Source organism: Akebia trifoliata, chromosome 5, assembly GCF_017979445.1.
Source record: "Akebia trifoliata isolate Shusen 1 chromosome 5, ASM1797944v1, whole genome shotgun sequence".
Classification (NCBI taxonomy): domain Eukaryota; kingdom Viridiplantae; phylum Streptophyta; class Magnoliopsida; order Ranunculales; family Lardizabalaceae; genus Akebia; species Akebia trifoliata.
Genome location: NC_141379.1, coordinates 4,693,580 through 4,703,861, shown reverse-complemented (window position 1 = coordinate 4,703,861; position 10,282 = coordinate 4,693,580). Strand labels below are relative to the sequence as shown.

Sequence of the window (10,282 nt, the reverse complement as noted above, 5' to 3'; positions counted from 1 at the left end):
TTAAACCGTTTGAAATGGATCCTTCACCTCTATTGATAGCTATGATCCTCTAATAATGCTTTGGTTTTGCATATGTACTGGGTATTTAACAGGTTAAAGTCGTTTGAAATTCTGAAATGAAATTAAATTGTGAACTGATGAAAGTGTAAATTTTGGATGAAAAAACTAATTTAAAAGGGACAAAGGGTTGATAGAATTTTTGTCAATGTTGTTGCTATTGCTTGTGTCTAGAATTTACAGGACGGTGGTTGTAATGGTTTTGCGATTTGGATTTGGTCGTGAAGGAAACTGTTTTACAGTTGTAATCTGGTTGCTCAAAAAAATGCATGGAAAACTCAAAATCAGGTTTTGACAAATTTGGTTGAAAAACTATTGAAAAATCTGTCCATGGGGTTTGATAGTTTTGGACATCAGTTTTGTTCTTTTTTTAATAAAATCTTGTGGTTACCTGGAAAGTCTGATTGGTTATTTATTAGATTATTTGATACTGTACAAAATATGGTGTGAGAGCATGATCGTTCAAGCTAATGTTGCATTACCAGATTGAACTAAACAAAACTCAGTAGCATAACCCTCGTATTCAAAATATGATTACACAACGGGGTACTGATCTGATGTTAAAGGGTTCGATATAACATTGCTAAATGCACAAGAAAGGAACAAATGAGAAGAAACCCATTCTTCTTTTGTTAATTTAGAGAGAACAATGAACACACGAGGGAAAAAGACGGCACTCTGTACAAGTAGGCATTGTCTGGGATCTCATTCGGTTTATTATAGAATGATTTCATCTTGTACACTGACATTGAGGGTCTTATTTGGAAGAATAATGCAGTTAATAACCACCACTTCATCTTCAACAGTCACAGCTTCCCCTGCATCCAAACATACCAATAAATATTATGCACTGTTAGCGAGCGTTGGTATTGAATTTTTCTTTAAACCAGAAGTAAAGTGAAATGGTAGAAAAAAGAAATGAGAAAAAGCGGTGAAGTACCGACCGAGTATAGTAATCCCAAGTTTTGCATTGTAGTCTCCTTCAGCCTGAAACAGTTGAGCAAAATGAGCCAGTTAAGTTAATTGCCATCAATTGGAAAGGATATCGGAAAACAAGATACATCCTTCAGCGAGAACACAGCATTTTCTTTCAACAAGTAATGGCCTCAGAGCAGAAAAGTTTTTTTTTTTTAAACAAAAAAAGCAGAGAGATTAGCAGAGACATGATGCTGGTGTCCATAATTTCAGACTTCTTACACCCCCACAATTACTAATCAGACTACCACCAATTCACCGAGTAGGCACGACGAACCTTCCAAATGGTGTTACCAACCAAAAAACAATTTCCTTAGTAAGGTTGGTCGTTGGCCCACACGGATTACCACATTGGCAATCCAACAAAAAACAAATGGTGTTACCAACCAAAAAAACACTTTCCTTAGTAAGATCGTTGATCCACACAGAAAATCACATTGGCAATCCAACACAACAGACTTCTAGATTTCATGGAAAAACTCAGATTCAGAAAAAAAAAAAAAAAATTTCAATTATTTATTTATTTTGATCTTGATCCAGGGTGTTGAAATTGGATGGCTACCAAACTCACAAAACTTAAAATTAAATGCTGAAAAATAATGAATTTTCAAAATAAAAAATCAAACTTGTTAGAATCTCATCCTCTACAAGCCTGTCGCATTGGATCATATTTTTGGATGCCAAGATGTGAGTTCCTGACCATTTTACCAAGTTAGTCAGGCTAGTCTGACTCTTAACCAATGGGTAAGCCCATTTTTAATGAGAAAAAAACTTAGGTGGATGGCAAGTTTTGAATCTGGTCTATGATATCAACACTCAGATTTCACCAATTTAACAAGCTGAACATTTTAGTCATTTCAAACTAATAGGGTAAATGGGGTCGATAAATCTCAAGAAAGGCTCCTGAAATTTATTGGTACATTCTCTCCTGAAATTATTTGAGCCATGGATGAACAAAATATATCTTTGGGAGCCTTGCCAGTCAGACGAGTCTCTAGCCCTGTCATGTGTGGGTCACAGCTAAGGCAAGGAAAAAAAAATCCACTTGTACATCAAGTTTTCTGTAACCGGGCACCTTTAAATCCAACAATTATATCCTTGCACGCATTAATGCTCACACATGTCACTTGAAAGTAAGAAAGATATTCCTATGGGGTGTTCTGCCAAGGCAGTAGAACCCAGCTTCGATGTACATAGCAGTATAAAACTATAAATGAACTTAAAAAGAACAGCTGAAAGATTGGCCACTCCATTGCATTACTTAGTGGATAATTGGTGCATCAAAGTGTTTCAAAGAAAATTAAGTTGGTTAGCTTAATTCCCTTATCTATAAAAAACGATCTTTTGGCTATCTTCAAACTTTTTGTTTCCAATTTTACTCAAACAGTGGCAATGAAAAGAAAAAAAAGAAGAAAAAGGAAGAGACTTGCCTGAACTCGAGACCATTTGCCAATTGATGATTTCCATCCAACAATTGAATGTATAACAACTGCATTTTCCTGTCAGTAGATAATAAAACAGTGTTCATATCAAGGTCAGCATACAAACCTTCATGAATTTCAAATCTTTGACTCAGTACCATACCTTAATCTCGACATCATCTAGGATGATGCAACTAATGAGCCTTGCACCAGCACCTATACGAGCATTTGCAGAAATTGAGACATTGGGACCAATCTGTACCCAATGCACGAGATCAGTTGAGGGAAAAAATAAACAGGATCAAAGGATTGTTGACCCTGCATCCATACCGGGATTGGTCAAAGTATATGCAATCTATGTAGTATTTCTTCTTTTCATGTGTGTGAATATACTCACGTGATCGAGTATACCTTTATGCACTATTACACATGTATTTTATTTTCTTTCAAGATTTTCACTCACTTTCCTTTCGTAACAAAAATAACTTTGATCTGATCTTAGATATGATCAAAACATTACATAGCAATACATGTTTAAAACACATTTGTTAGATACAATCAAAAGTATCAGTAATACTATAAAAATGCAAGGTGTAAATGAGGCATTTTGCCTTAATGAGGCAAGGTGTAACCCATGCAGCGGCACAAAGCGTAAGCATGAAAGTTTTCCAGAGGAAGATACAAATAGACTAAAAAAAATGTATAAAACTTAAATAAATGAACAACCTATATAAATAAAGAAATAAATAAGAAAAGAAGTTAAGAGCTCTCTTGACCTGTTTTTTCTTGGTTTAGTTCTTTGCATCCCGGAGGATTTCTACTCCTCTGGCTCTTTTTCTTTTCTTTTCAATAAAATTTATACTTCCAATTTTTTATTTTAAAAGAACACTTAATTAGAGGACGGATTTTTAGAACACTTAATTACTAGCTCAAGTCAATCCCTCACGCCTCAAGGCTCAACAAGAATAGAGTGAGGCATAAGCTTCATTTGGATCAATTTAAGTTTAGGACTAAAGGCTGAAACCTGCATCTCGCCTAGGGCTGTCAATGGGCTGGGTATTTGCCTGATCTGGCTTGCCGTGGACTGAGTTTGAGGGTAGCAATTTAGCCCATTTGGTTATTGGGTCGGGCTAAGCCCGCTCCATTACCATATTATATTAAAATGTATTGTATACTAATTTTTTTTTTTTTATGAATTAATAATGACTCCCATAAAATTTTATTGTATAGAATGCAATTAATTTTGTCAAATACGCTAATAAAATGTTATTTTAATTATCTTATTGTTATTTGATAGGCTTTTGATAGAATAAAAAATAATTAAAAATGGATCTGGCCCACCAGTGGCCCGAATATAGGTGGGTGGGTTATAGGTAGACCAGGCTTGGGCTAAGGTTTTATTACTTAAGCCCGGCCCAATATTTAAATGGGTAGGGTTCGGGTCAAGTTTTTGACCTTAAAGGCCCAGCCCATTTAAAGCCCTGTTTGAACCCGGCCCAGCCTGGTCCATTGACAGCCCTAATTTCTCCTTGAGGTGCACGAGGCTATTGCCTAGGGAGGTGGGATTTCTTTAACAATACATGTGCCATTGTCACAGATGAAATAAAATGGATTCATGTGAGCTACTACGTTTCCATGAAATGCACATACTAAAGTTGAGGCAAAATAAAACCGGACTACCTTTGCAGTTGGATGTACTTTTGCAGATGGATGAACATAAACATCACCAGTAATGGTAGCACTCTTTGTGCCATCCCCATTTACCAAAAGATGAGGAGAGGTGAATCGGAATTGGGAGAGATACAATGCAGAACATTTCAAAGACATTCTGCACATTCAAACACAAATATAAATGGGTCATTTTATGGTCCAAAGTTCATGTAGGGACAAAGAAAAAACAGACAGAAAATAAAGAATTGAATTGGTCTACCCTGGAGTTTTGATCTGTTCCCAGAAATCTAGTGTCGTATAAGTATAAAGCTGCTTCTTCCCAGCAAGAGGTGATAAGATATCTTGATCCAATCTTACAAAATCTGATGGAAGTGTCCTGTTGAAGCAACATATGTCAACATAGAAGTTAACAAGAAGCAAAAAAACATAGAAATAAAGAAAACAGTTCTTCGAAAATACTGCCAAATAAAAACAGAGAAAAAATTCCAAAATAAAAAATATGGAGATCCAATTTGCCAAGTAAAAAATAAAAAATAAAAAATAGGAGATTCAATTTAAACAGTTTTAACTATTTTTTTTATTTTTTTATTTTTTTATTTTTTGTATTTTTCTCTCATTCTTGAGCTATCTGGTTTGTAGGGCTTTAAATCCCCATTTGCAAAAGTTTTCAAACTTGGGCTTCGGTTGTTCATTTACACACTGCATCTTCTTCAAAAGCTGGGGTGCAACCCAAAATTAGTGGGAGCACAGCCTGGGATAGGTCTGCACTCAGATCGTGGAATAGAGGTTTGATAGGACTGCCACCCTATAATGATGGTTCCAATTACTAAAGGTTTTACCACACAGAGTACTGACTTGCTAAGCTGGCACCTTTGTATAACGCAAATTACCAAGTAATGGAGTAACTATTTGTGACTGATATCACGTAATTCCTGAAGATCCAAAAGAAAAATAACTCAAAGTTTAGAAAGAAATGTTTCAAGGCAGAAAAAGTCCTACTTTGTTGCTGACTGAAGAGCTTCAAAGCTGGATACACGTCGCAGATTAGCTGCAAATAAGAAAAAGAGTTCAGATACCTACCAAACAATATTATTTTGTAAGTGAGGAAATATGAAACAATTACTCTAGCAATATCAAATCAAAATGACAACAAAAAAAAAAAGTTCTAAAACCGGTTTCAGTGTATATCTGATGACCACATAAAACACAGGAAGAAAAAGAGAAATGTCCAAGATGAACCACTGAATTTCAAGACAATACCCGATTACAGAATGTGATATTTAAAGCCAAACTACCATCAGTTTTATGGAAGAAGTGTATGTTAATCTAAAACAAAACATTTTATTATCATACAGAACTGAATAATATAAATTCAGTCATGGGGATACCCTTCCTCTTATCGTATCAGAAGTGGTATAAAGCTGTAATAAGAAGCATGAAGAATGACAATCCCACTACATTTCTATGATAAACACTTTTTGGAGCAATACTGAAGACCTCCAAAAGGTATAACTGTATACAACTCACTGAGTTTGCACCTTCTTATGGCAGTCTACATCAAATTTGCCACCATTCCAATCTCAACACCTTTACCTCCCTGTCATGATTTAATATAGTCCCCATTGGTATAAAAGGGCTTGATGAGATATTAAAGATGAAAAAAGTTCTTCCCAGAGCTTGATTTAATGCACTTGAATATCATATAAGGGAATATAGAAGTGTGGGTTCTGAATTCTGATGCTACTCTACGAATTGCTTATTCTGTTGCAAAGTTATTCCAGAGATAATGATGCTGTTTTGGGATGGAAAAAAGTAATAAAAATAGGAAAAAATAGCAGATACCATTTTAAATGAAATATATGAATTAATGGTTCAAAGAGGCTTCTCATAGATGCCCGGGAAAAATAGAGATAATTAATTGATGAATGGCTATTTTGGGCTTCAGAAGTCTTGACAACAATCTTGGGACAACTATTAATACCAAGAAACTAAAAGTTAGTTTCATACAAGGCAATATTTACAACTAGCACAATATTGACAGGGGCCTATAGTTACCAACCTCTGTCTTTTCGTTGTGCCGAAACATCCTGGATCGCAGTAAAAATATCCGGTGTAAATATGTACACACCACAGTTTATTAGATCACTCACCTGCATAACCCGGGTAACAGAAGACCAGAGAAAACAGGGAAGAAGAAAAGTCAGAATCCACATCTATATCTATCAAACACTAAATGACTTAAGCATATGCAGTGCAGTAGTAGTAGTAGATTTTCTAGTCGTATACGTACAAAAGTCTCGGGTTTCTCTGTGTAATGTAACAGTTCATTGGTGATTGGATCAGCCACTAATTCCCCAAACTGGTTGGCTGATTCGGCAGAAACCTAAACAGAAAGAAGTTGAAAGAAACATAAGCATGTGAAAGAGAAACAGAATGCCGAAAATGAATTTGCCGAAAACAAACAGTTCATGCCTGTAATTATCCACCTTGATTACTAAGATTGTTCCCATCCCACCATAGCTTCTATGGGCCTCTGTAAATATAAAGGGAAAGAAGCAGCAAGTCAAACGTGTGTAACAAAGAACAATAATGCAATTGCAAAAGAGCACAGGAATAAACAGAAACATATCGCCAATTAAAGGAGTATCAAATTTTCAAGGAGAGAAGAGTCCCACCAAGCATGTCTGGGAGTGGAAAACTGCAGCAAACATCACAATTCAGCAAAAAGATGTGTGACTGCAACAAACAACATAACAACCAAATTAACACTTTGAGTCGAGATAAAACCATACAGAGTGTCAACAAAATTAAGAATTTCTGTACCTTGATAATTATTTTTTTTACAGAGAACAAAAAAAATTGAAAGTGTTAATCTCAAAGATTTAGGGGCAGTTTAATCATTATTGTAATTGATTATAGGGTCGACAATCAATTATGGCCCTCATAATCTATTATCATGATTTTTAGGTCATTTGGCAACAATATACGTAATCAAATATTTGATAATAATAAACAAAAAATCAGTTATCATTAAAAATAAAATAAAAGAAAAATCTATTAACATAATGATAAATAAAAATCTCTATCTTTTTATGCTTCTTTCTCCCACCAACATTAATCCTTATACCTATATATAGGACTGTCAAAGGATCTAATATAGACTAGAATTCCGACCCTACCCAATCCAATACTTTCGCATATAGATTGATGATTTGGGAATTGGGATCCAATCTGATATCTTATCGGACACTCTTGGATCAGCCATGCACTATCCAAAGGGAACCAATTCGATTGTTGTTGGATCAGATTTGGATCTAAAAATTGAGATCCATTAGGATCCAACCTTATAAAGACCCAAGCCAATAAGTAAGCAAATCAGATCCATCTCGGACTGTATAGTGTACCGGATGGATAATTAGATCTGATCCAACTTTTTCAGAATTGTTTCTCAATTGGATATGATCCGAATGTTAAGATACAACACAGATCCAATCCAATTAGTTATCAGATCTGATCCATCAATTATCAAATAAGATCCAGATCCAACTCCTCAGTTTGGTTCTAGATCTACACCATCTGAACTAACAGCCTTACTAATAATAAACCGGCACCAAAATTCATATTTCATTATCAGTGTTTGGTCCCATCTGATCATAGCGGGAATCCATCCAATTATTGTTGAAAATATCACTAGAGTGCTCTAACTCTTTCATTGTTCCCACCCTTTTTGTAATCTTCACCAAACTCCTACTCATCCACCATTATTGCTAGCGATAAAGAGCTTGGGTGGTAGAGGAAAGGAATTTGGTAACATTTCCTTAAGAATTGGTACTGTGATCATGATTTTTGGCAGAATAAATTCTAAAAAATGCATTCAATCTTAAAAGAATGGTTACCAAACAAGGCCTTAGGCAACATACAAAAAGAACAAAAAAACAAGAAAGTAGAAGTTTTCAAACCGGGTTATCTTCCATGATTAAATCTCTAAAGTTGTAAAGTCCACCAGCCGAACCATGTGGCTTATCTTCTCTCAAGTATCTAAAACATCAACAGGAATACAAAGATAAAAAAGAACCCAAAAAAAAAATGAGTTTTTTTTTTTTCTTTTATTTGTAACAATTAAAGCAAAATTCAACATAGAAATGCAAATTACACAAAGGGGAAATCAAAGCTGAAGTTACCTGACTGGAATTTTAAGTTCATTAGAGATAGATGATACATATAACCCAAACTCTCGCTCCTCATAGAATCCAATGAGATAGATTTGTGCTAAATTGGGAATCTAGAAGAACCATCAAGAGATCTCAATTACTCTATACCCAAGGATCCAAATTGATCACAAAAACATTAAAAAAAAAAAAAAAAGAGGGATCGACGGGTATACTCTTTTGCAAGCTGAAATTGGATGATGAACCATTGGCTGCCCTGCCAAAGGGAACAATGGCTTTGGAATATTCAACGATAACGGTCGAAACCGAGTTCCTGTAAATTACAAACTCAATTAATCAACATTTGAAAGAAACAGAAGAAAATTCTCAATTACGCATAAAAAAGATCAGCAATTTCAAATACCTTTAGTCGGTCCGCCAACCATGATCACTGCAACTACTTTCTCTTCTGCGCTCCCCATCTCTAACCAAAAACCAAACCCAAATTCTTCTAAATTACAATCTCTCACTAAAAATATAGAAAAAACAGAGAGAAATCGAAACGAATCAGAGAAGAAAAGAAAATAAGATTCCCTTTAATTGTGAATTGGATCAGAACATCCGTGACGCAATAATTCAAAATCAAAATCTCTAGTGGACTGAAATGACATTAAATCGTAAAACCTAATTATTTTAAGTAATGGTGAACAGCTGAAGGAGAAACGTATCTATCGTAAAGTAGTAAATAATAAAATAAAATAAATACAATCTAATAAGGATTTGTTGAGACTTGAGAGTGGTGGAAGTGTCGGTAGCCAAGCATTATTGCTGAAGAGATCTGCACACGCCACTCGCTTGCGATAAGTACGCTTCAAACTAGAGAAACTTCCCCACACCCGTACCTTCGCACGTGCTCTCTTTTTCTTCCATGGATGATGAGGCAGCCTGGTCACGTGCCCAACCTTTCCTTACCATCATATATACGTCACTCTGGATTTTGAAGGCTAATCATTCGCATATACTTAGAATGTGTGTTTCTCGTGACATAACCTTTTGTTTTTAATTAATCAAAAATATTAGGAAAATTCTTGGGGTACTTTCTTTTTACTGTGATTCTCACTGCATTGATGTGATAATCATAGATGTCTTTCATCGAGATACAATAAAAAGAATCTATGGTTATGTGACCACCTCCACGTCTGAAATGTGAGAATCACAATATATCCCTGTGATGATGTCATTGAATAATATTCTTCCTCAGTCGTGTCTAAATAATTAAGATCGATGTCTCCTTGTACATTTTAAGTTATTAAATGTTGCATATGTAGGGCATAAAATGGGTTGAATTTTATTTGAGATTTAAACGATCCAAATAGAAAAATAGATGGTCGAATATGGATCCATCCCTTTGTCCATTTAGTTCCGAATGTTATATTATTATTATTATTAGTAAAAATGATTTTAACGAGTTAACTTTCAAGCTCAATTACATCGACCCTCCCATTTTCCTTTTTAGGTACATAAGTGTTAGCCTATACTGGATATGACTCACTTTGGATATGGATACTACGTCTCTTCCAAATGAATTGGAAGGCTCATTGTTTGAATACTATGTTGACAATTCCTAGTATCTAATATATCTATAATTACTGTTGCTTCTGACACAATGGATTTAGATGTAGATGTTGGACTTTAGGATCTCGAAGAGTAACATGTTCATTGGGATGAATACTTTAACTAAAGTTAGTGGATCTAGCGCTAATAGATCCACTAACAATTTCATTGTGAATGCTCTAAGTTTGCTAGCACATGTCGAATGATATATTGATTTGAAAATTATAATTTTAAAATTTTAAAATATTTTTTTTTTTACTATTTTAATATAACATGAATTCTTATAAAATAAAATGATTATATTGATAAAAAATAATAATATAACAATTAATAAATAAGTATATAAGAAAAAAGTTGAACAATCAGAAATTATTTGACTTGACCCAAATCAAGTAA

General features: G+C 34.6%; 1 protein-coding gene across 1 annotated transcript; it reads right to left on the bottom strand.

The window, feature by feature from the left end:
- Window positions 1-543: 543 nt before the first annotated feature.
- Window positions 544-9,090, bottom strand: LOC147401147 (uncharacterized). The gene is made up of 15 exons (XM_086442314.1): window positions 8,697-9,090; window positions 8,509-8,606; window positions 8,306-8,406; window positions 8,084-8,162; window positions 6,800-6,860; window positions 6,611-6,657; window positions 6,415-6,507; window positions 6,184-6,274; window positions 5,124-5,172; window positions 4,384-4,500; window positions 4,134-4,281; window positions 2,617-2,709; window positions 2,463-2,531; window positions 1,002-1,044; window positions 544-875 (listed from the first exon to the last, which is right to left on the bottom strand). Exons 1-15 carry the CDS (start codon window positions 8,752-8,754, stop codon window positions 775-777), a joined length of 1,248 nt encoding a protein of 415 aa, XP_086298440.1. The 5' UTR covers window positions 8,755-9,090; the 3' UTR covers window positions 544-774.
- Between the last annotated feature and the right edge of the window lie 1,192 nt (window positions 9,091-10,282).